Raw genomic sequence first — 26,192 nt, 5'->3', positions numbered from 1 at the left:
GCTTTGTACCGTACTAGAGTGGGACAGAGAGACTCAGACATGAAAACATTTCAAGATTTTAAGGATTTTAAGTCCAGAATTCTGAACATTGCAGACATCCTATACAAAGTAGAAGGGTATGGAGGTGGAAGTTGCCTCTGACCTCCTCCCCTCCCTGCCTCCTGAAATGTCCGCTGGATCCTCTTTCCAAGGTCACCCTTACATCTTTGGAGAAGCAGCTCCTGCAGTTCTCTCTGTCAGCTGCAACTAGAGGGAAAATGACACCCCTGTTTGCCAAATTCAGAGCTGGGATGCTGAAAAGTCTCATGGCCATCTAAAGGTGGGCCATAAGACTTGTTGTAAGTGGTCTAAAAGTAGTATAAATGAATGAATGTCTGCTCATGGCAGTTGTTAGAATCAACATGCACTTTTGCAGGGAGATTTGTATTCAGCAAATGGTGTAGCATTTGAATTCTAGCATTCACCCAAATTAAACTACTATTCTCATCTGATTCTCACATTTGGAAAGGTCTGTTTATTTCAGCTCTGCTGCCTCTGGCTATAAGCAGGAGAACCCTTGAGCAAAATAGTTATAAGTCCTGATGCGTACCACACCTGAAAACATGTCAAAAAGTATATAGATCTCAGATTTACACATTCAGGCAATACCAAATAGTATTCAGGGTTACTGTATCAGCAAACAGAGGTCAGGTGCGATACATGTATTATCAGGTCATGACGCTGTAAGCAGGTCCTGCCCTCCAAATGGAATGTCCTATGTGGGAGATGATGATCTCTTTGATAACCTGGTATTAGAGCCTTACCAACAGTAACACCTTGAACATGTCTTGTTAGGTACCTGGCTGCCAGAGCAGAACTTTTAGGAGTCATAGGTAAGAAGGTCCACTGAGCAACCTGCATTGACATGTTCTGTCCTAGTTGCAGCTTGCAAGCTAAGTGGAGCACCACATAAAGCACATTATAGTAGTTCAGTCTTACTACAGTTGAAGTTGCCGATGCATCTGTCACTGGCTATCCCTCTTTAGGGATGGTTAGAGGTGGTGCACCAGCCAAAGCTGCTAATAGACCACTGAGGTTGCTTGGCCTTCCAGTGATAGAGATGAATTCAGGACAGGTATATTGCCCAAGTCCCAAACCTGACAGCACCCACTCACAGTGACTTCATCTTTATACCATTTCCCATATCCCACCCGCCACGGCATTCAGGAACCAGGTTGTCCATCACCACAGCTGACTCCACTATATCAGAAACAGAGCTGGATGCCACTCATATACAGATGATATCTTAACCCAGATTGCATTTCAACAGCTTTATACAGATATTTAAAAGAACTGGGGGCAAGACTGTGCTTTGTAGCATCCTTCAGGACAACCTCCCAATGCAGTTCTCTGGAACAACCCAGCATTACTGTGTCTCCTACCCAAAGTTCACCAATACTCTCCAGAAAAATACCACAGATGATGGTATCAAAAGGGCAAGGAGAATCAACAGGGCTGCATTTAATGTGTCTTTCTCCTTATAAAGATGTCAGTCTCAAAGTGACTAAGGCCAATTTCATCCTAAATTCTGAAATAAATCTAGATACTTGGTATTCCCCAAAAGCATCTGTACCCATGCTTCATCCAGTCCTTTTACCCCAAAACAGGGGTTTGTAACTGGGCAGCACTTGTCATAAACCATAATAAATTCACAGAATTGAATTTGAAATTATGGACATTAACATCCTGGACTAGAAAATCTATTAACAATTGAAGAAAGCATTGGAAAAAAAATTCAATAGTCTTCTGACAGTTGAGTCTAGTTCTACTTTTATTGCTGTGAGGAACTTTAATGAATTAAATAGAAAGCAGGGCAAGCAGTCTTGTATAGTAGCACAGAGAAAAATGAGACACTCCAGTTTTATATTTTAATAGGCACACGATTTAAACATGTATAGGAGGATATAAGCATAGTAGATTTGCTTTTAAGACTGCATAAATGTGCAGGTAATTGGAAGTAATATACAAAGCATTGCTATAACATTAAAATGAGATGATAAAGTAGAAATATTGTTTGAGGCTATAAAAGGGAAATATGACAGAATTATGAGGAAATAAGGAATATGTGTGAATTACAAATTAGGTTAGAAGAATATAAATAAACCATTTAGAACAAGCTCTGTGATGTAGAGAAAATAAATGATGATTTGATATATGTTTCTATGAGAGGAAGTGGTATATATTCCCTTTCAATGGCTAACTTGGCATTTCATTGTTGATGGGTGATCTCTTTCTTTCATTTGCCTTGCTCAATAATCAGTTCATAATTCAAGCTTGATTTGTTTTGATGGATAGAAGAAAGGTGGGAGGGAGAACAATACCTTACACCTGAATGATTCACTCAGCTAAATTATACGTGGCATTTGTAATCAAGCACATTGCTGATCATAAATACTGCCAAAATTCCCAGGATAGTCTAGGTAGACAGTGGCTACTTTGGGACATTTCTATCTGGACTTAACAAACTAAGTTCTGAATGAGACTTTTGGCCATATATGCAGCTCCTTTGCTCCATGCAAGCTGAAAACAGAACAGGAAGTCTTTCAAGAATTTTCTGATTCATGAAAACCATGGGTAATGAATTCCAAACAGACCAAAATCTTCAATTGTGAAGTTGGCCTCCTGGTCTGAATGAATGAATGAATGCTCTCCAAAGTGCTCTGTTCTTCACCATCCTGTTCAGTTTTCATATACATAAGGCTGTGGCTTTCTTTATAGAATCTGTCCACCTCATAGCTGGTGTTCCTATTCTTCTGCCTTCAACTTTCTTAAACATTACTGCCTTCTCCAGGGAATTTTGCCTTCTTGTGATTTGTCCAATGTACAACAAATTCAGTTTCAACTTCATTTCTGGGAAAGTTCTGGATTTATTAACTAAGGCCCACTTGTTCATCTTTCTGTTAGTCCAGGGAATTCACAAAACTGTCCTCTAGCACCAGGTTTCAAACTTGTTCTTTCTTGTCAGTTTTCTTTACGCTGCAGCTTTTACATCCATACCTAGTGATCAGGAATAGAATAGTGTGGATGATCTTGGACTTGCTCTCCAGGGAAACATCCTTACACTTGATAAACTTGTCAAGTTTCTTCATGGCTGCTATTCCAAGTCTCAGTCTTCTTTGAATGTCTTGCTTTCAGTCTCAATTGGAATTGATGATTGAAGCAAGGTATATAAAATCTTTCACAATTTCAGTTTGTTCATCCCTGTCATGAAAGCTGTATAAGTCTTCTCTAGACGTTATTTTTATTTTCTTAATGTTCTGCTCCCATCCTGCTTTTGCACTTTCTTGTTTTACTTTCAACAGGAGCCATTTCAATTCATTGCTGCTTTCTGCCAGTATTATGATCTCACCTGTAGGGCATAACACCAATGTCCACCCCTTCCTCCGGTTCTCACCCACCTTTCTTATGATGTGTTCTGCATACAGATTGAACAGATGGAAAACATCATTGTCTGATGCCTTTGCCTATAGGAAACCATTCTTTTCCTCCGTATCCTGTCTGAACAGTAGATTCTTGTCCACAACAGAGATTACTCTTCAGGAGAATCAATGGCTGAGGAACACCCATTTCTTTCAGAATCATCTATAGGGTCTCATGATTCACAGAATCTTTGCTGTAGTCTCTAAGGCATAGGCTGCTCTTCTGAAATTATTTTTTCAGGTCCAGTAGCCAACATGTATATATGATTATGATTCAGGTGAACACATGCAAGAAATACATGATCAGAAACAGGGTTTAGATCATTCTGTTGTGTATAATAAAAAAAAAAAAGGAAACAATATTAGTTCAAGGATGCTGCATCTGTAATCTATGTGGGTCCAGTCAAACTCCCCTGCTTCCTAAAGTTTATCTCCCAAGCCCCAACTACGGAAGATTAGCAGAGAGGGAATCCTTACTGTAATCTCTGATCAATAGTTAAAGATTCAGCAGGCGTTTCCCTTTAGTATGCCACTTGCTTCCTATTAATTGGAGGAGTGGCATGCTGAGCAATCCCAGGCAAAGCTGTTGGGGAGTTCCTCTCATCTGAAGCTTCACCTACACTGCAACCACATCAGTGGAAAAGGCTGCAGCACTGGCTGGAGATTTAACAGACAGCCAGATTAGAGCAAGGTTTCTGGGTAGGGCTAGGATATGCCCCAGCCAGACCTTATCTAGCCCCTCTACCCCAAAACAATTTTCCAGCCCTGCCCTAGTTTGACTGTTATGTCCCAAGACTATTTGTGACTTCTGTGAATGTTGGTATGTAAGCACTTGGTAATTATAATTTCAAGCACATCATTGAGAATGTTTGTAATGTTGCACCAATGTTATTGCTTCAGGCATGAGCAGATTGGGGTTTTAAAAGAATGTTAGATTCTCACAATTTATTTCAGTTACAGTTATGCAAGTAGGACATTATTCAGACAATCCTTCATCCGTGGAAAGAATGGGTAGAAGGGGAAAATAAAAATAAAGAGCACCCACAAAAATGTGACTCTGTTAAAAAGGAAAAAAATGGTGCACTGTAAAATTGAATTTCTCCCTTGATAGAGGATAATGATAGGTTCACATTTTTCAGGTTGACAGCAGTAAATTCGGTACAATGGGACCAACCATAATAAGGTCCCCTTTTGATTTTTGAAATATATGTGCATTTTATTTGTTTATGTTTGTATTGTAAATAAGAGCTATAAATGTATGGGAATGACTTGGCTCACATAACAGGTTTAGTTTGGGAATGAACCTAGACTGAATAACCTTGAAAAGTATGGCTATAATGTAGTGAGAAAATTGTTTTTGTTTTTTTGGTTTTTTTTTGTTTTGTTTTTTGTTTTTGTTCTGTTTTTTGTGGCACTAACTAAAAAGTTGCATCAAGTATTTTGGTGTAGGAAGAAAATTAGAATTGCAAAGCTGCTTCATCCTCTTAAAAGTTGCTGACTATTGCCCAGTCCTTTTGATTGAGTCCTTTGGGTAATCTTTTTATAGGAATTCACAAAGCTCCCAAACTGAACTGCTTCCTATAACCCTTTGGGATCTTATCTTCTATAACTTTATAACCAATTTGTGAAAGATAGGCACTGATTGAAAGCCAATCATCAGATGATTGGTAAGAAAACTTCACTTTTTTATACTAATGGGATTTGCCATGTACATTCATCTTCAGAGGAGAGATGCCAGCAATCTCACTGGGCTCAACCCCGAATGAGAAGTTTAGAGCACAATCCTATACATATTTAGGAGGAAAAATCTACAGCTCCTAGTATTCCCCAGCTGGCATGCCTTGCTTCTCCACTGAGAATGGCTCATTGTTCTCACAGCTGTTCCCTGACAAACTCCTAGTACCATGCAACCATGTAGTCTCCCTGCTCCTCCAATGTTCAGCTAGTCTCCAACCATATGATGTAATTTCATTCATACCTTACCATACAGAACAGGAACAGGAACTGCCATTCCAGTGCCACCTGGATCTCCCATCTGGTCAGGTCTCAGGAAAACACACATTGTTCTCTTCTATGATTAACCTCTTCATAATTGAAATAAAACACAACAGTTGAAGTGTTATATTCTTCTTGAACCATAACAGAATTCAATGGGACTTACTTCTGAGCAGATATATGTAGAATTTCACAGCAAATTTACTTCAGGAAAGAAAAACAGATACCAAGAACTACAAATAATAGTCATTTGAGAAGTAGCATAGTGAAGTAGGGATGCCTGTAAGCGCATTTTGAACCACATTTAAATTGTTTTAAAATAGTCTATATTAAATGTTGAATCTTTTTCAGAAGAAAATAGGAAAGAGACTTGAAATAACTGGAAAGCAGAGTGTTCAAAACTGAACATGAAGTAAACAAGAATCTGTTACATAGAAAAGGGGTATAAATAAATCAAGGATAGACTAGAAAAACAGCAAAAAGTTATTGCTTTTATTATTGATAATATAAATTATTGAAAATACAAGGGAATGCATTAATTTATTAACTAATGTACATAGACACTTACAGATGCAATTTTGAAATAATATGGTGTTCAGTAGACAATACTCAATACCCAAACGAGTGCTGATTTTGGATATGCCTTTGAGTCAGATTCCATTTACCAGATTTCTTCCAAATATTAAACATAAAATACATTATTGAGAGAAGTTGCATCTCTTTTCAAAATTCAGTAGATAAGGATCAGCATGTTTATAAAAGAGTAACCTGATGGCATAAAGCTTATGGTATCAAAGTGCTGGAAGACATTCCAGCTGTTTCATGAAGAGTTTGATTTTTGCTGGAAAGTTTAAAGAAAAGATGAAATCAATATCCATGAAATAAAATAGTGGTATTGTCATTGTTAAATAAGATTAGCAAATATATGGCAGTTGAACAGATAAGGGGCAGAAACTGATACAAAACAAATAAATTATTATTTATATTTCCATCCTGCCTTTTTTTTTCTTTTAAGGGAACACAAGGTAACTTCCATAATTCTCCTCTTCCTCCTCCCAATCTTATCCTCATAACATCAACCCTGTGAGGTAGGTTGAGCTGTTAGTCTGTGACTGGCTTGAAGTCAGCCAATAATTTAATATTGAATAACATTACAGAAATAAAATGTATTGCACGAAATGCGAAAGGTTATGTAATAGTGTGAAAAGACAGAGATTGGATCTAGACTCACCTATGCTTAAAGTAGGTCCACTGAAATCTGTAGGATTTACATAAATTACAAGATTTATCTTGTCTTGAGATAGTCCTCTATAATGTTAGAAGTGTGATAGGAAAACCACCTTCCTACATATTTACTGTTTCTGAATGAGCTTTTATCTAAAAAGCTTGTATGTGGATATCTATGCCATGTGATCCTATAATTACTTTCATTAAGATTTTTGAAGAATTAGAAAACACACATGAATGTTTCATTTAATATTAGCACCAAAGTTGTTGATAGCTAAGAAGTGGAAGGAAATAGAGGCACCCTACTATAGCAGATTGGAAGATTATAGTCCTGTACCCTCTTATCTGGAACTAAATCCAGCTGAACTCCTTGGAAGTTACTTCCAAGTGTGGATTAGATAGTACACAAAAGGGCACTGATATGCTTGAAATTTACATACTATATTGAGAAGTCATGAGAAGGGAGGATTGGAAAAATGATCAATAGTCCAGTATTGGAAGTAATAGGAAAACAACTGTCAATTGATGGAATGAGTTCCTGAATGCGTGAGTCAATTAATAGTGATAAGAAATAGAAATTGATATGTGATTTTTCTCCCCATGTCTTCATAAAAAGTATATAAATTATTTTTACTAAGAAATATTGCTTTAGAACCAAATTTACATGTTTTACCATTTATTTCAATTATTAATTGCACAATTACTCTGGATGGCAGCAAAGGAAAAAGAAACACATGAAAATAAACTTTGGAGAAATAATGCCATAAACTATGGGAATATTTTTTTAAAAAACTAATGGATAACTGGGTAATTTTAAGAGAGGTAGTTTTAGAACAGTCTTTGGAGAATTTTAATATAAATCATTCACAAGTATTACAATTAAGAATATAATAACTATAAAGGGTTGATGGGACAGAACAGTATATAAAACATTGCTTTTGTACATAATAGAATCATTTTACTTTAGGACAGTCCCAGTTAATCCTGTAGGAAACAAGAAGAAGCCTTCTGTAAAAATTTGGGAAATATTTTAGGAATGCTTTTTTAAATGCTGGAACCAGCCTATTCTTCACAATATTTTTTGAAAGACAGTGAATGTCAAATGCACAGAGCTGCTCAGGGTCACTAGACTGAGGTGAATACCGTCACTAAAATAATGCATTAAAAGTTGTACTGAGGATCATTTGGTTGAGAGAACATTGTGCACAGAATCTCCAATTTATATAGAGCTACAGAGTGAAAGGCACAGAGCTGATACTTCAGGTGAGCCTTTCTGGATTAAAGTTCTATCTGAGACACTGGCTCTTGATGACCCCATGCTAGTCATTGCTGGGTCAGAGAAGAAGCAAGTTGGCATGGCAAGGAGTGGCTCCTGTGCCAAGGCACCTTCACAACTCATAACTTTATAAGCAGGGCTACAAGACAAACTCTGCTGGGGCAATTCTGTGGCAGAGTATCCATAGGGATGTATGAGGAGTTTGTTTTTACCTGCAAACATGAGATCATGGTCTGTCCAAAGGCCCAAATGCAATTGCAAGCACGGATGCTGAAAGCATTTGCAAACTGCAGGGCTCACATTTTATTTGTGAAACTTCCCAGTTCAATTTTTCTCACATTTCCCAGCAGATCAAATTGGCTGCACTTTAATCTATGGAGGCAAGTTATGCCAATTAGGAAATTGGCAGAAACTGGGTGGAAATTATGCAAATTTCACATTTGGTTGCTGTTTGATATGCACTCTTTCCCCATTCATACAGAGTGAGCCATGACAGCAAAAACGGGCAAAAATTGGGCACAAGATGAGCAGCAAGGTGACAGTCAGAGAATCCGAGTGATTTTGAACATGGCTCATTCAGCCATCCCTAAGCGTCAGTAGAATAGCAGGCAGCAGCCCCTCAGTAGACAGAGGAGAAGAATCAGAGCTAGGGCCAGCACACCTATGTTTCTTCTGAAGGGGAGTTCAGAAGCTAAAGAAGATGGGTGTCACAGCACCCATTTGCAATTCTATATAGGTATATTTTCATGAGTATAATGCTTTCTCCAATGTAAATGAAGGATTCTGTAAAGTTTTGAGATTGCACCTCTTTTTCCAAGAGTCTTCTAATTAAATCCTCTGAAAAGCCTTTTCAAAAATATGTTTGGTCCTGAGGTAATGCTAAGTACAAGAAAGAGAGACTGGAGCTTGAATGCTTTCCCTTCCACCTCCAGCATGAATCTAAGATGCATTCAGAAGGTTTTGCTACTGTGGTTAAAGTTCAACCACAAACTGGTTAAAGTTCAAAATAGCTCTTTCATACAAACCATCTTCAAGCCATAATTTATGAAACTGGTTTGTTTCTAACTATAGTTAACTTCGTCTTCAGATATAACTATGATTAATCTAAAACAGAAATAGAAGCTTCTGCTGTACTTCTCTACTACCGCTCCACTAGCCACACTAGCCAAGACAAAGAGAATAAATACAAGGCCCACTAAGGCCTGTGATGCTACATTGGGTGATGCCAAATCATGGTTCAGTGCTATATTCTAAACATCCTACAGTGTCATCTTTGTATAACAAGAAGAGCCACAAATAAGGAAAGAACCCACTTAGCACACAGTGTTGGTTGTATGCCGGTAGTAAGTCACTTTAATGCTATTGCAACTGGTATGCAGCATAGTAAAGCAACTTGTTCCACTTACCTTACAGCTGTACCATCCAATTAATGAGATAATGCACTGTAGCTAATATGGGTATTTGGAAAGAGAGCTTTTGACAGCTATGATTAATTTTGGTTTGTTTGTGTTTAATGTGAAGCCAAGCCTTGATTTGATAAAGTTCACTCTGTAATTACTTGATGACAGAAATCTGCAGTGCATGATCTTTCAAAACTCCCCAGTGATATTCAGGAGCTGCAGCAGACAAGTACAGACATTATGGCTCATTGGCTGTTATCAGCTGATGATTGGACTTTGATTTCAATGGAGACAGAAGTTCTTCTGCTGTTTTTATATTAACTCAGCTTAATCTTCTGCTTGTGTTAGGAGGAAATCTAACTTCAGTTGCAGAAGAGGTCATTTTTGCTCCCAGATGAAAGTGCCTTGGGCAAGGCAACTATTGCACATGGAAAGATCTTTGTTTTGCAGGATGTATCCCCAGGAGGTGTGGAATGAGATAACAATGCTTTTCAAGTGTCTGATAATATAGGCAATTTAAGATTTAATTTTCCTAAGGGTATGCATAAAAATAAAATCTGCATTCCAAAGCTTGGGCTACCCTTCTCATAACAACAGAGGGCCTATAAGATTTAAACAAGCAAAGGAAGATTCCTTCAGTGGATTTTAATTCTGTTTACTGGAGCTTTAAGCTTTGACTTTTGTGTTTCAAGAGAGACTGAAATGTCCTGTAGTCAACCTTCTTTTGTGTTTCTGTATGGATTTTTTTTTGGGGGGGAGGGGCATAAGGAGTATAGAAGTAATCTTACACTATTATTCTTAGACAAATCTGGAGACAGTTTGTGGCTTCCCAAAATGTTTTATTTTAGACATTAGAAATAATAGTGTAAAGGGCAAGAGGCTGAAATTTGAGAGCACTTTATACTAGACAGATTTTGATAAGATCCTAGAAAGACTAAACTGTAGGTCTGCCAATGTTTAAATTACACAACCTGGGTGAGTCTGTGGAAGGCCAGTTACCCTAACAGGTGAGACAGTAATTCATTTAGGATGTGATGTAATGTTTCAATGTTACTGCAGTTCATTGTCTTTTATGCTGTGAGGCTGTTTACTATGTTCCAAATAGTAACTGCTTTCTGTAAAATAGTCCTTATGTTAAATTGTTATTTAATTAAAAATATGCATTGCTTTCTACTGCAAAAGGCAGTCTCAGAGCAACTTAAACACATGTACCATACAGAAATCTATAATTAATAAAAAGGGACTGAAAATCAATATAAAACATAATGAAAATATTTGATTGTTAAAGAGTTTTACATAATAAAAAGAGCAGCCTTAACTTTGAAAACTTTACTCATTCTCCTATATTATCATAACTCCAGGTGTGTTACGCAATAGGTAGAAAGAGCAAATGGGAGAAAAGGCAAAATAACCAAGTGAATAGTGAAAATGTCAGAGATTGTTGTCTGAAGGAAAGCTGTATTGGAAAGGGCAAGGACAACTCAGATTGGGCAAAAACATCCGAGGTTCAAGCATTAGCTGATGAGATCTAAGCCAAGCTAAAACTAATCAGGAAAGGGTTTTTGGGGTTGTGGCTTGCTTTGTAGAAATGTTAAGTCCAACCCCACTTAGAATATTGTGGACAGTTCTGCTTGCCACATCTGAAAAAGAAGAGTAGTGTGTTGGGAAAAGTGCAGGGAAGGGTAACCACAATGGTCAAGTGGCTGGAGCAACTCCCCTGTGAGGATCAGCTACATCAGTCAGGGGTCATCCTATGAAGCTGAGTAGTAGATTAAAGGAAGTGTTTCACACAGTACATGGTTAAACTATGGTATTCACAGCTACAGGAAGTAGTGATGGCCGCCAATCTGGATGGCTTTAAAGGGAAATAGGGCAGATTCATGGAAGGGAAGGCTATCAATGACGATAGCTACTAGTGATGATGGCTCAGTGCATCCTCTAATATCAGAAGCGGTGTGCTTGTGTATACCAGTTGCTGGGAAGGTTGGGCAGCAGGAAGCCATAGTGCCCACTTGTGGGATCCTGTAGGCACCTGGTTTCCCACTGTGTGACTGGATTGCTGGACTAAATAGAACATTGGTCTGATTTAGCATGGCTTTTCTGATGGCATTGCATCGTTATGCACAATAACAATACTCAGAGAGGGCTTAGCGTCCCTGACTCTACACACCAGATGGAGATTTACTGTCCCCTTGTGCCACAACTTCCTGGCTGAGATGGTGGCTGCACCACTTTCTTTTGGCCCTCTGCAGTGCCGGCATGCTGTGGCATGTCAGAGAACACACTAGCAGTTAGAATTGTACAGATTGTGCTTAATGTGGTCCATCTCTGTCCTGCAGATTGTCATGTGTTGTCCTCTCTGTCATTCACTCTTTGACAGATTCAGATTCCTACCCTACCTTAGGGGAAAAAAATACTGCCTACACTTAAATATCAACAAGGGACAATCTTCTCATTTGCCCACCTGTGATAGCAGTCAGGTGAAGGATAATGGGAGAGCAGCTTCTCTGCTCCACACTTCTGCTTTGTACAAATGTTAGGAGCAACCACACTTACAACATTGTGCACAATTCTGCTTGCCATACATGAACAAGAAGAGTATTAAGCTAGGAAAAGTGCAGAGAAGGGCACTCCACATTTACGTTGTCCACAGGAGTCCACCATGCCCCATCATTTCAGGGTTTTAAGAAGGCTGAGAAAACACATGATTAGCTCTGGCCTTTCCCTGATGTGATTGTTGTCACAGCTGCTTTTATTGCCAGTTTTGATGTTAGTTTTCATTGCTGTTTATATTGCTGTTTTTATCGCAGTTTTTATTGTGCCCTTACTATTTTATTGAGTGTTTATCATTTAAAAAAATTCTATCAGTTTTATGTGTTTTACTGTTGCAAGCCACCTTGGGATTGTTTCTACCCTGAAAAGTGGAGAAGAAATATTTTAAATAATAATAAGAAACAAAAATTGTTTACAGAACTTTCACTGATATACAACATTTTGCATAATGTTCTAAGCTCATCATAAAATCAGTGAGCAAAGCTCACCAAAAATAAATAAATGGATAAAATGCTATCAGAAGAGACTGAAGAAAAATCAGAAATGGTGACACTCTGTGATTTTACAGTTAACAAAAATGATGCATACATGACTCTATTTTATAGTAACTTTGATAATTTTGTATGACTAAATTTGTGCATAAGTCTGGGAAGTTAGAAAAAAGGTCCACAAGCACACATAATCTTCATAACTCAAAAAGGTGGTCCACTGCAGAATCCATGGGTCAGATTCATGGAAATCCGATGACATTTCAATCTGTTGAAGATTTCTTCAACACCCCAAATAGCTGGTCCTCTAGCAAGTTGCAGCCCAGAAAATACAAAATAATGCTCCAGATGTGAGTTAGACACGCTTGGCTATCTTACATAGAAATCTACTATTTTTTTGTCTCCAAGCTTCAGTTTAAAAGAAAAGGAGTAAATCTCTAGTATCAGCCTTGCATCTGTACAGAAATGTTTGAAAGATTGGATACAGGTTTAGTTGTACTTTTAACAGACGCACTGAATTCAGTGGAGCAAGATAGTTTTAGTGCTTAGTACGAGTGGTGGGCTTGTACCAATGAGAACCAATAAGTTGATTCCTGATAAGATGGAGGCAGAGTATTTCCTGGCCCCAGGTATTTGGGAACTTACCTGTTCTGGATAGGGTTACACTTATCCTGAAAGAATGGGAATGCAGTTGTGTATGCTGCACAATTCATCATTTTCATTAGAAATCAAAATGACTTCCATGGCATGGAACATCACTGGTCAACTTCAGCAGGTTCTTCATCTATGCCTGTATCTGCAGCAGGCTAGGTTAGCCACTGTCATCCATGCACCAGTAAAGCCACTACCTGTCCACTGCAATGCTCTCTATATGGGGCTGCACTTGAGGCCCACTCACAAGATCCAGCTGGTGAAAAGGGCTTCAGCAAGGTGGCTTAAGGAGAGCCTTGCCACATGCACTTAACACCTGTGCTGAAGGAACGGTCATTCAAGCCATGCTCAAGGTATGAGAATCATAGAATCACAGAACTGATGCAAAAAGCCCTAAATCACTCAGGATCAGGTCACCTAAAAGATTACCTCCGTCTTATAGACTCATGGCAGTTTTCTGTGGAAGCCTTGCTCTCTGTGTCACACCTCATGGAGTCCCATCTGGCCACAGCAGCAACTGCAGGTGCTGACTCCCCCTGACTCCCCCTCCAGGGTGGCTTTTCTTTGTATCAGGCTTTTCCTAAATATTTACATCTTATTTATTTATCCTGCCTTTTCTCAATCATTAGCTTCTCTTCCCATGATTTATCCACTGTGCACTGGAGATTCTTTGTATGACATGGCTACCCTCCAGGGCCTCTCCCATGCTTTCCAAGCATTTCCCCACTGACATTTCCCCACCGAGGACAATGAGTTATTATTTAGCCATCATGCCGAATCACGCGAAAACAAGCACATTTATTTCTGCACTATCCTGCAGCCCTCCCTGAGGTTGTGTAGCAGGAAATATTGGGCAGGGGGGAACAGGCATAAAGGACACATTCTGGTTCCCAAAAAGCAAACAAAAGCCACAGTCTCGGGAAATTGCCAGGTTACAGAAGTGCCAGGTTAGATTCCTCCTGAGGACAAGCCCCAAGCATTGCCCACCTTCAGAACGATATACTGCTTTACAATTTGCTGTAAACTACTTTAGAATGTCTTTAAAAATGAGAAAAAAAAATAATCTTAAATAAATGCAACTTATTCCCTTTGATTTAAGTGAGACAACCCTCAGCATGACTAAGTCTGAATCCAGCCCACAGTGAATACTGCATCATTACTCAGCGATGATTTTTGAAGTATTCACAGTGAAAGTTGGAAGTGCCTGACTATGGCGTTCTTTTAACTGCTGCTACAGTGATAGATGGCAGAGTGTGGCAGATGCTATTGTAGCAAATGCCATCTAGACCGCAGTAAACAGCTCTTCTGTTTAATTAATAAAAGCTGCACGTCCCCTTCCTCTTATTGCTGTGTTTGTGCAGGATTCCCTATCCCTGGAGGCAATTGGTCTGCAATTCACCTGCTTCTCCTACATGGCTAAATTAAGAGCCTCAGTTTGCATCTTTTCTGAAACTGAGATGGGAATATCACTGACCATTTTTCTCCATTTATCTCCTTTACATTCTTAGCTACAAAAATTTCCACTCTGAAACATGGTTAAGAACATTTCTCAATAAGTAATTTCCCTCTCCCCCCCCCCAATTTTGTCATATTTTGCACTGTTACATTGACAGGTGGGATTTTGCTTTCTACATCTGTTACTCACCTCCCCGATACAATGGAAAAGTAGCATGATTTGGAAAGCTGTAAAGCCATTGTGCAGGTATTCATCAAGAAAACTCATGATAATATCCAAAAAGAACCTTCTTGATAACTTTCTTAAGAATCTGATATTATGGCTATCATCTCTTTCAGCATTACAAATAAAGCTTTACTCATCATTTTGTTTAAAACAGTAAATTCATCTTCATTAAAATCAGTTTTAATTGTCTTATGGAAAGAAACCATAAAGCACAGGACTTGATGCTTGTTACTGAGTGAAGCACGTTACACAGAAAGGGTGTTTTTCACTGCAATACCATTCCCAACCTGATGCCCTCCGCATGTTTCATACTACAAGTCTCAGCATCCCTGAGACCATGGAGCTGAAAGCCATGGGAGCTGAAGGCCAAAACTTCTGAGGTCCCAAGTTGAGGAAGGCTGCAATGTTGCAATTGTTCATAGAAAAAGGTTGCAGTTGTTTGTTGCATGATCTTACAAACAGCCTTGTGGACCATATTAAAATGCTCTGATGGTGGGTGAAATGTGTAGTCCAACCCACAAATATCAACACGGCCAGGTCCTACCGTTAGGTGGAGTGAGATGACTCACATCATATGGCAGGTTTGGGGTATTGCTAAAAGGCAGCAAGATGTTCTGTTTATTACTGTCATTTCATGTCATTTCATTTCATTTACCACAATGGAGGACAAGGTTTGCCTCAGGTGCCAACATTTCTTAAGCTGTTGCTGTCACAAATAGTAAAAGGTGCATAAATAAGCAGAAGAAAATGAAAATGCTGGTAGAAAGAGACACATTCTGGAGGCAATTGCTGGCAGGTGGTCCAACTTCCAAGAAGGTACAAAAAAGCTCTCCACATCGGACGTTCATATCTTTTCTGTCACAGCCACTGCGTTGTATTCCAGTGGTGTCATCCAATCCAATTTCAGCACTACCAGCTGTCAAAGACTCTTATATGGTTCTAACAGTGGCTATATCTAAGGCCCCACAGGCTGATGGTGTCAGGTGTCAAATACCCCCTCCGGTAATCCTGTCACGTTTTGCATCAGTGCAATGCCAGTTTGAAAAACACTTTGTCCCCTGCTATTTCCTTCATCCCCAATTGCTTCTCCCATTTTTCTTTTTTTGAATTGGCGGTTCTAAAGTGCATCTGGGTGCTCAGAAGTGCTTCTTCTGCTTCATTACTCTTCAGGGAATGGTTGATCCTTTTTATAAGCTACCCTAGTGACGTCTGTGACCTCTGAGTGGCACTCAGTGCACTGCACCCAAATCATTATCATCAATTCACTGTAATAAAAGTTTCTTAATAAGTATAATAATTTTTTTTCAGAATTTTTCTTCTCCCTGGCAATTGGAAAGATCAGCACCCCTGGTCAATTGGCCTCGCTGAGCATTCCCTTATCTTTTTCTGGTGTGAATCACACATTTCTTACTGCAAATGTTGCATTTAAGGCAAATGTTTTATCCATTTGATATTTTAACATTCACTGCTCCAAAATCTCCATCGTGGAATATGAAGCAGTATATACATACTGTAAATAGTACATTATAAATAGCATAATAAAATTATAGCATTAAAAATCAGGCTAATGGTCAATTTTCACCTCAGGTTCTGAACTCAAGTGCTTCGTATTGAGAAAGGAACTACATTTATTTTTTTATTTGTTTCATTCATGTATTTAATTTCTACACTGCCTGATGCCCAAAGCTCTCTGGGCTGTTCACAACAGTGCATTAAAAATACAGTATAAAATACACTATATTAAAACATGTTAAAACATCATAAAAAGGTTATGATGCGCATTTTAAACCAAATTTAAACTCTGGACAAGCTGCTCTGCAGTCACGAAAACCTGAGGAGGCTGGAAAGCTGAGCCAGTCTGAAAGTAAGTGGGCAGCTGGATAGGAGGGTGAGGGACAAGGAGCTAGCAGGGGTCAAAGAAAGTACAGATGAGGTAGAAGGAGGGAAGGGGACATGAGCAACTGGGAAGTTAATGCATTATTTAACGGAAGATGCGAGGCCCACTTAGCTTGCTTGGCTTTGGCTTTGAAAGGGAATTAAGCACATTTGTGGACACTAAGGCTATAGAAAGTTGTTATAACCATCAAGTAATAAAGCTGCTTCTAGGCATTTGGCTGCTATGAGGAAGAACAGCAGGAGCAGTTATTGTCCTGATGCCTTGCCTGTGGTCTTCCCAGGGTTTTCTGTTTTCCACTGGAGGAAACAGCATGATGCTGGACTAGATCAGACTTTCCTCTTATCCAGCAGGGCATGGCTTATGTTTGCGTGTCATAGGAAAGAAGAGGTGCCAAGGGGATCAGGGGTGCAGTGGCATTCCCCCGCTTGAACACACACACACAGCCATGACTGCAAACGGGCCCTAGCAGTGGCAAAACTTTAGCCTTGGAATAGCGTAAATCAAAACCATTTACAGGTACAGGCACTGGTGTGGGTTTGAGATTGGCCCTGTTGTTACTGAGTAATGCTTCAAAACTGAGGTTCAATGCCACTGAGTACACAGTTCCCATTTTTTGATAGTTATGCAAGGTACCACATTGCTTTTCATGTGAACATATAGCCTCCTGCAAGTGTGTGACTCACCCAGTGCATTCTGGAACCACCTGGAGATCCTTCCTTGCCACAATTGTCCTTGGCTGGCAAATGGTTGTCAGCGCCATACACAAGTAAATTCCTGCAAGCCTTTCTTTGGGGCAGTCATCACAATTCACTTATACCCAGGAATAAAATCCCTGCCGTTGGCTATTTAGCTGAGCCCATAAAAACTGGCTATAGCAACAATGCCAGTTTTTCAGCCGTTGCTACTTCTGTCAGCAAAACCTGCCAGGTACTCATCCCATCCCATGTTGTTTGGCCCCTTCATGGAAAAGAACAGTGCATGCAACATTAAGTTGGGTTTCATTTGCTATGACTTGAAGTTACAATTGAATTATAGCAGAAATTTTGTCAGTACACAATTGTCCAAATACAAGAGCATAATTGCACAATTTAGCCTTTGTTATCATGCAGAGCATGCTGCCGTTTTTCTTTGGAAAGCAAGATGATGTATGGAGAAATCTCCTGTTTTGCTGTTTACATAGCAAGGACCCTCTCATTATGTTCATTCTCTAGATGCGCTGCTAACTTCATCTATCACCAAGCTTCAGCTCTGTAATTCGTAATATATGCTTCCAGTGATATTAATGAAACCATATTCATTGTCATTTTCCAAAGACTGGATCTCAGTAACTGGTAAATTGAGCAGAAATAAGTAGTTTACACTGGTCAGTCAGTGACAGTACTACATTTTTAGTTTCCATAGTTTCAGGGGAATGCAATTTGAGAATGCATGACTATCTGTGGCTTGGGCTGAATTAGGATGGATATGATGTATGCTGAGCTCTTTGTCAGAGAAATATCTTTTAAGTCCTTGCCATTTATAATACTTCCATGTGACCTGGGGACTTCTCATCTTATTTAAATGGTACATCTTGGGAGATTTTGCACACTCTGTCTGCCTTAATCTCTAATTTCTTTATGGATGATCCTTCCATCCGCAGGACCAGACTGTCTAAGAGGGTGCATTGCCTACCCTTGAGTTAACTTATCATTGCCCAGGGCTGAAAGCTGTGAGTATGAATGTACTCTTAACTTTTTGTGGAGCTACATGGGCTTCCTGTGTTGTCTCGTACACTTTTTTCCTCTTGTTGGAATTGTTCACAGTTGTGCTTGGAAACTCTCTTTTCCCCCCAAGTTTTTCCACCCCTCTTGGACTCCATTTCCCTTAAGAGTAAGTTGCCATGGCACCTCACGGATCATTGTTCTGAGTTCGTTAAAGTTGGATTTCTTGAAGTCGAGGGTGCATGCTTGCTGCAATTAACTTTTGCCTCCTTTATAATTGAGAATTCAAATGTCACATGGTCACTTTCCCCCAGGGTTCCTATGGCCACTATTTTGTCAACTAGTTCACCCTTTTTAGTTAGTATTAGATCAAGGATAGCTGTTCCTCTCATTCCTTTCTTGACCTTCTGCTGAAGGAAGTTCTCAGGAACGTGTGATACGAACCTCTTTGAGGGGCCATTTTTGACAGAAATTGCCTCCCAACATATTTCAGGGAAATTTAAATACTTCATAATAACCCTGGTAAGTTGCTTTTCGGAGATTGCATCCTTGTTCTCTTTTTGACTAGTTGGACAGTTATAGAACAAATAGCTATTTTTTAAAATACTTTGTTCCCTTGAAATTAAGCCACACGCTTCCAATAGGGCTCCTAAGTTCCTCTTCTTGGAATTCTGTGCAGATATGACTCTCTTAAGTACAGTGTGACACCACTTCCCTTTTCCTCCCTTTTGTTTTTCTTGAACAGGTTGTATTGGTCAATTGTAAAGTTCTAGTCATGTGAGTTATCCTGCCTCGTTCCAGTTATTCCTATAATATTGTGATTGCCCTCATGTACAAACAAGTTCATGTTGCTTGCTTCCTATACTCCAGGCATTGGTGTATAGAAGCAGGTTGTGACAAACCAGATTCAGGCTAGATATCCGGAAAGGTTTCCTAACTGTCAGAGAAATACAACCGTGGAACCAGTTGCCTGGAGAGGTTGTGGGCTGTCCTACACTAGAGATGTTCTAAAAGACAATTGACAAGCATCTGAGTAGGACTGTGCAAATTGGTGTCCTGGACCTGATGGTCTTCTTGACTGCTTCCAACCCTACTTTTCTATGATTCTGTGAAAATGTACTCCAACGAATTTTAGTTGGAAAGCCTGGGTTCCCATCTTCTGTGTCCTGTATCTCACTAACTGGTTACATCTCTCTTGTTATATGTTCTTTATTTAAATCCTGACTACTGAGGGTGCCTTGGGGTGTTACACATCAGACTTGACTTCAAAAGTAGAATGTGAGCTCTTTGTGAGCTGCTCCAACTTCTAGACCATATGTAAACCATGCAGCGGATCATGTATGGACCATGCTTGAAAATCTACAAGGACTGTATCTTCAGAGGCTTCCAATAGGACATAAAAAGGATTGCAGCTAAAATGTTAATCTTTCACAGGAAACCTGAGATTACTTTACCCCTTTTGTGTTTGCATCCATGGTCCCGATTCAACTTAAAACCATTTTGAATAAGCAAAAGATAGAACTGGATCTTTGGATTAACCTGAAAAGCACCTAAGTCAATTCTACACAAAGTTAGGGAAAAATGCACCAATCTCAGAGCTTGGAAAAATGTTCCCATCATTTCAAAAATATTCCATAGCAACGCTGCACCTTCAGAGCAGCTCCCTTCCCTTCACTGACTTTTCAAAAAGTAGCTGAAATGCCATGTGTGAAGAAGAGAGAAATGTTTTCCATTCATTAGTCCTCCATCACTCTAGCAGTTCATCAGACTCAAAGGACCATGGGAAATGCATTTCTACATTCAGTAGGCTTGGGCTTTGGCTTATAGGGCATTCTTACATTGGTGAAGGCTGGTGGCAAAGGTGATGTGAAGCTAGGAATTATTTTCTAGTTTGGATTTTGATCCATGCTAGTCAAAACTGAAGCCTTTCAGTATCACCTCTCATTTGAGATAGCCTTGAACAAGTCTCTGATTGGTTTATGTCCAATGCTATCTCAAGGAAAAACATATATAATTTAGAATACTATTATTGTTTGTTTGAGAGGCCACTTTTCTACCCCATAGACAAATAATGCTTCTGTGAGGAAAATATTCCTATGACAAGCTTTTGTTTGAATGAATCAACATAACAATGCCTTCTCTGATCAGCTTGCAATCAGGATAATGATAGATTTCATGTTTTAGAAAGTTTCACTTTCTCCATGGGGGGGGGGAGGTGAGAGAGGAGTTTATTCTTCTTCCTGCTACTCAAAACAGGCTAAAATTAACTACAGTAACCTCAAAAGGGTGAAGTACATTTTGTGTCCCAATACATTTACATGGCAAAGATTAATAGATTCTTAGGATAGTTTATGTCCCAGACATGTTTTAATTTGTAGAAAGAAAACTGCAAAAGGAAGGTGGCTGAAATTCAGGGACATTGTTTACCACTGTACAGGTAACAATTTCATAAAAGGAGTGGATTTTAGGTTTACTTAAGTGTAAATTACACAACAAAATATGAGCCTGGAGAAGGAAAATTCCCCAAGATTATCCTTGCTAAACAGTGGGGCCAAAATCTAAAAAGAGGTGAGTTTTCAGAGGAAACGTATTTATATGACATTTCTTTATCAGGAGAATCTGACCATTCTTATTTATTTCAGAGCATAAGTACAAAAGCAATTTATAAAAATGAAAAAATATGGAATTGCTCACTTTGTCTTATGGCATTTCATAAGACATGGGGAACTAAACTCATCCCAGGGCATTAAGGATGGCTGACTAACATTTGTAATATTAATCTAATGACAAATATAGAGGAAAAAACCCATACCTTGACACTACTGGAGATCTGACCTTATGGGTACAAGATCTCTGGCAGAAACCAGGATTTATCCTATTGCTTTCAGTTGAGAAAGCAGGCACAAGAACACATTATTTTTCTCCTGGATATTCTGCTCTGTTCAAACAGATATGGTGGTGGCACATGGGCATTAATTTTGTGCACACTTAGCCACATGTCAAGTATTCTCATGCACTGCATTTTTGTTTAAAGCAAGTTCAACTTAAAGAAAACTCATCAACATTAACCTGCGGGAGCACTCAGCTAATGAAGTCAATGAAATAATTTGGTTTTAGGCACCTAATATGTTTGAAATGTGATCTTGGCATTAAATATAACTGTCCGGTATCTTATTTATGTATTTATTTTAGGAACTGAAGGGGCTGTATTTGAACATTCTGTGGAGACACCCCATATCAGAGCAGAACCTTCCCAAGACCTCAAGTAGGTGTCTTAAGAGCACTGTTTTCAGTATTATTTGGCAATATTTTGAATAGAAAAGCTAATACTTAATAAAATAAGTGATAGTGTTCATTAATGCACTTGAAACCTATCTGCACTACTTGCACAAACAAAAAAAATCAAATACTTAGTTCACAAATGCAAAAAATAAACTAACCAATGACAGAAATGTAGACTTACTTATAAAGCATTTCCCTGTTTTTTTGTATTTCTGTCTTGCATCAGAGTAATCTAAAAGGGTTAGTACTGATATATTGCTATCTCAGCTTGGAAGAAAATTCAAAGTTGGGTTTATAGAGCACTTGCTATCCCTGGCTGAGGTCTTGTTCTTAGCATGTGCTATTTCTGGCAGTACAAGCTAAAAATGTCAGCAGAAGCAAGGAGTCGAGTGTGCCCTTCTTGTCTTGTTTCTGGACATTAAAGATGGAAGAAACAGAAGGGGGAACAGAAACGGCTGTCTTTGTCAGGAAACCTGGATCTTAATATCACCTTTTGTCCAAAAGGGAGAATAAACACAGGTGCCTTTGCTATATACAAAGTGAAGCACATTGTTTTAGATTTTTGCAGGAACTGTAAATGAGAAACTGCACACACACACACACACACACACACACACACAGACATATTATATATATGTATACATGAATATATAGATATATAGCTATAGATAGAATACTATACAAATTTGCCCAGAATCTAAAGGTGAATTGAATTATTATGGTAACTCTACTTGTCTGAAAGCACAATTTCATGCTGAGGTTTGTCCTTGAAAACCAAACTTGCATGTTCCTTTGCTTCCTGAGCCATATTTGCTGTTCATTTTCTTGTGAATCTGCATTTCAAAGTGATTCCAAGGTTACAAATCCAACAAGCAGGTCTTCTTAGCCCTGCCAAGTGCAAGAATTAGACTTCTTCAGATTTCTGGATAAAAGATGGCTACGTGGAGTCAGGAACTGGTGTCTGAAAGGGACAGCAAGACTTCCTAAAATGAGAATATAGCATGGAGTGGAAACCATTTAGCTGGTGCTGGCTTGAGGCAGCAAAATATCTTGGACCAGCATTCGAACTTCCCCTTCCTGGATTACCAGGTGACCAGTGACTTGCAATTCATAGTACATTCCCCCACCAGGAGTGTAGTGACAGAGAAAACTGTATCAAGCAAATGCTTTTACAGTCTGATCATTTCTTGTGTAGATCTTCCTTGTAAACTTTCAGAAGAGCAAATTATTTACCCCCCCCCTAATGTTGTTTGGTCTATTTTTAAAAAAACTGGCTTAGTCCTGGTGATGTCATTGCTTACTGTAAAGTTTCTTGTCCTTTCAATACATGTGACCGTAGTGGTCACTGAAATTCCCTTTTCTTTCAGTTCATTTTTTAACTGGAAGTGCATCATTAAGCAATTGTTTGTTGATTTTTTTTTAATCCATGCATTTTTAAGTTAAGTAGATAGCATGCCAGGCCTTGATAATCTAGGCAAAGAAAGAGAAAAAATTTTCTGGACAAGCTACAGAAAGTTAGATTCAAATTTGAACCCTGTCATTTTTTCCCATAGTTTGTGAAATTTATATTTTGTTCTTCTTAAATCACATTGGAGATACCAGCCTATGCATGTTTAGCCAGAAAAAAACTCCTACAACTCTTACAATTATTTAGGCAGCAATGCTTAGAGTTATAGGAATTTCTTCTGTGCAAACATCCATTGGATTGTGCTCTTAATTTCCCTGGCTAATCAGCCATTCAGCTCTTCCATGACAGAATCTATTCAGATAATGCTTTTACTGGTGAGATCTTTCTATCCTTTTTTAAAAAGCTATTATGCCTTGCTTTGCCATACCTGAGTAAAACAAAACAAAAGCAATTGCAGTTTGCTCCTTACCACTAAATATTGGGAGAGAGGTATGGGGCCCGAAAAAAACCCAAAATATGCCAGAGAGGTGGTGGGATCCCAGTAGCAGAATGGAGCATGCACAGCAAAATGTCAGCTGACTTGAGGTTGCTGCCACCAGACACTTTAATTCAACCGATTCAGTTTGGTATGGAAGAACAGCAGGAAGCTCAGCCAACCAGACACCACCTTTTGGGTTTCCCAGCCAATGAAGCACTGGAAGACATTGAGGGGGATGGGCCAAACACCTTTGGTTTGCCCATTTGTCATTTCATTGGCCACAAACCTCTCAAACGTAGGGTCTGATTGGCCCAGCTCACCACCACTTCCCCAGACTGGAAGCCATGTTTCCGAGTAAAGAGGCTGCCCCATTTTGCTTTGTAGTACATAGTGATTGTTGGTTTTGCCAGCCAAACTGTCTGGGAAAAAGAGGAGGAGGAGGAGAGTGCTCCAGTTCCCAAAGATTTTACAAAGCAAAAACCAGCAGGGCAGCAGCACTGCATGCAGGTAGTTAACCCACCCAAAAAGGCATTTTAAATTGGTGGGAGTAATGGGAACAGCCTTCAGAAGGCCTCTGGACTGAATCAGACTTTCCAAAGCAGGAAGAAACAGGATTTTAAAAATCACATCATAGAATCCATGAACTGAATTACATCTTAAAACTTTCACCCCCAGATTCATATTGCCACCTTTCGTCACAACCAGCACAGTGAACTGAGTTCAGTATAAGCCCCAATATCTTGGTTGTAATAATAGCAGTGTGGTATGACCCTATTCCTGTTGCGAGGTAATATCTGCTATGCACAATATGGGCCATTGTGGTTATGTGCTGAAGTCAATGCCCTCAATCACCTTCTTGATAAGAGGGGTAAATTGCTTTGTTGTTCTTCTGTACCTCTGGGGAGAAGTCGAAGATCAAATTTAATAGCTTTCTTCCTCCTTCATCGTCAAGGCTACTGTACCATTGACTATAAGTTAATCCTGAAAGCCAACACTGGGCATAATGAGATGGAAAATTGATCAAGCAGCAAGGAGCCAGCAAAGATAGTAGGAGCCCCCTTTTAACTCTGATCTGTATCGAAGATACACAAATCTTGCACGAGGGTTTTGTGTTTTCTACAAAGCTCTAACTGCATGGCATCAGTAAGAGCCTTTCTCCAAAAAGACAGAGGAAATAAGAAAGAGCACTGAAGTGGCAGGATGCCCTTTGATAAAAAGCCTGAGCAAGAAAGTGGTCTGATGTGATTTCTTTTCCCAAAAAGGATAGAGAACCTCAAAGAAAACCCATTGATCTGAAGCTACTGGTGGGGAGAGAGCTGTCAAATACCCATCAACATAAATAGTATATGATATTTTTGTATGTTCAGATGTTTCTGTGTTAATATAAATAAGGGAGCTCCCAGGTAGATGCCTGTTCAGCAAGAATAATGCCGGAAATTGCACAGAACAAGCAGTATCTGTCAGTGTTGATGGTCTGGATGCAGACAGGGGTCAAGCCAAGGAGACCAGCAAGTGAAAAACAACTAAGAGTGTAGATCCAGATTGCACACAGAAACACCCTAGACCCTCATGGCCTTTGAATCATCTAAGCCCTATAGAGCTATTAGACAGAGATGGAGATGTTCTGAATCCTGTAGGCTCTGAGATCACAAAAGATATTTTAATTCAAGTAAGATACACCTTCTGCAGTGCCAAAGAAGGAAAGGGTAGAGTGTAGACTCTTAGCAGAGCACAAGGAGATAAAAGGTAGCTGTCACCACACCTTAATTCCAACTGAGCCTGAACCAGGGGACTGTCAGATCTTACAGGACCCTCTTAAGGGTTGCAAAGCAATGGGCCAAGCCAGCACCTTCTATTGCAAAGCCTTAGGTCTGGAACTTAAACTGTAGAGGTAATCCAGAGAAAAGCTCTGAACTTAGTACAAAAGCTCAATTGGAATGACACACATATATTCAGTTATTGAAGGTGATCACTTTATTTGCAGAAAGTGAAAGTTGTTGATGGCATACAACAAACAGAACATTATTTGGAAACAGTATTTGCAAGGCAAAATAACAGAACTTACAAAAAGCTACTGATACAGACCAGACCCCAGGCCTTCAATAGGACAGAGCAAAATGGAGACAACTGACAACCAAGACATAGATGAAGACATGGCTATTACTGGTTATTACTCTAGCCTCTAACAAAATCTAAAGTGATCTCCATTGTCCAATCATAGGCTGGTTGGACAACCTTTCTGGGACTTCTGCAGGGGAGAGAGTTCCCACACGAATACAGTCGAAATTCCTCTGTCCAGTCATATGGGTTAACAGAAAGACAGCAGGAATAACATGCAGAGATAGCTTAATGGTGGATGAGCTGCCATAGAAAAGGAACTCTTATAACCTACAAAAGCACTGAAGTAGCTTATATTTCTTGATTCACTCAGGAACCAGGAAGAAGTAGCACTAAATTTCCTGGTTCCTTCAGGAATTGAGCTGCCATCAGGCTCAGCTAGAGCAATCCATGTTCATGGAACATCTAGAGGGAACCAGATTGGAAAAGGCTGGAAAAACTAATAATATATGTACTATTTAAAGGATAATTTGACATACTACCTTTATATTGCATTGATCAGTGCTTTATTATTTGAAAATGTAATATAAAGGTCAAAGAGATATGATATTTGTATATAGGATTATGATTATGCACCAGA

At 39.2% G+C, this 26,192-nt stretch overlaps 1 protein-coding gene across 3 annotated transcripts in view; it reads left to right on the top strand.

The window, feature by feature from the left end:
• The window catches only part of SGCZ (sarcoglycan zeta), a 247,296-nt gene that overhangs the window by 206,644 nt on the left and 14,460 nt on the right, over positions 1 to 26,192 (top strand). For all 3 annotated transcript variants that reach the window (XM_044418220.1, XM_044418222.1, XM_044418219.1), the window contains one exon: positions 21,519 to 21,591. In XM_044418220.1, coding sequence (XP_044274155.1) covers positions 21,519 to 21,591 — 73 coding nt within the window. The remainder of the gene's footprint in view (positions 1 to 21,518; positions 21,592 to 26,192) is intronic.

This window comes from Varanus komodoensis, unplaced genomic scaffold, assembly GCF_004798865.1.
Source record: "Varanus komodoensis strain SLA01 unplaced genomic scaffold, ASM479886v1 scaffold9, whole genome shotgun sequence".
Lineage (NCBI taxonomy): Eukaryota > Metazoa > Chordata > Lepidosauria > Squamata > Varanidae > Varanus > Varanus komodoensis.
Note: the sequence above shows the minus strand (reverse complement) of the source record. Positions and strands in the feature narration are given on the sequence as shown.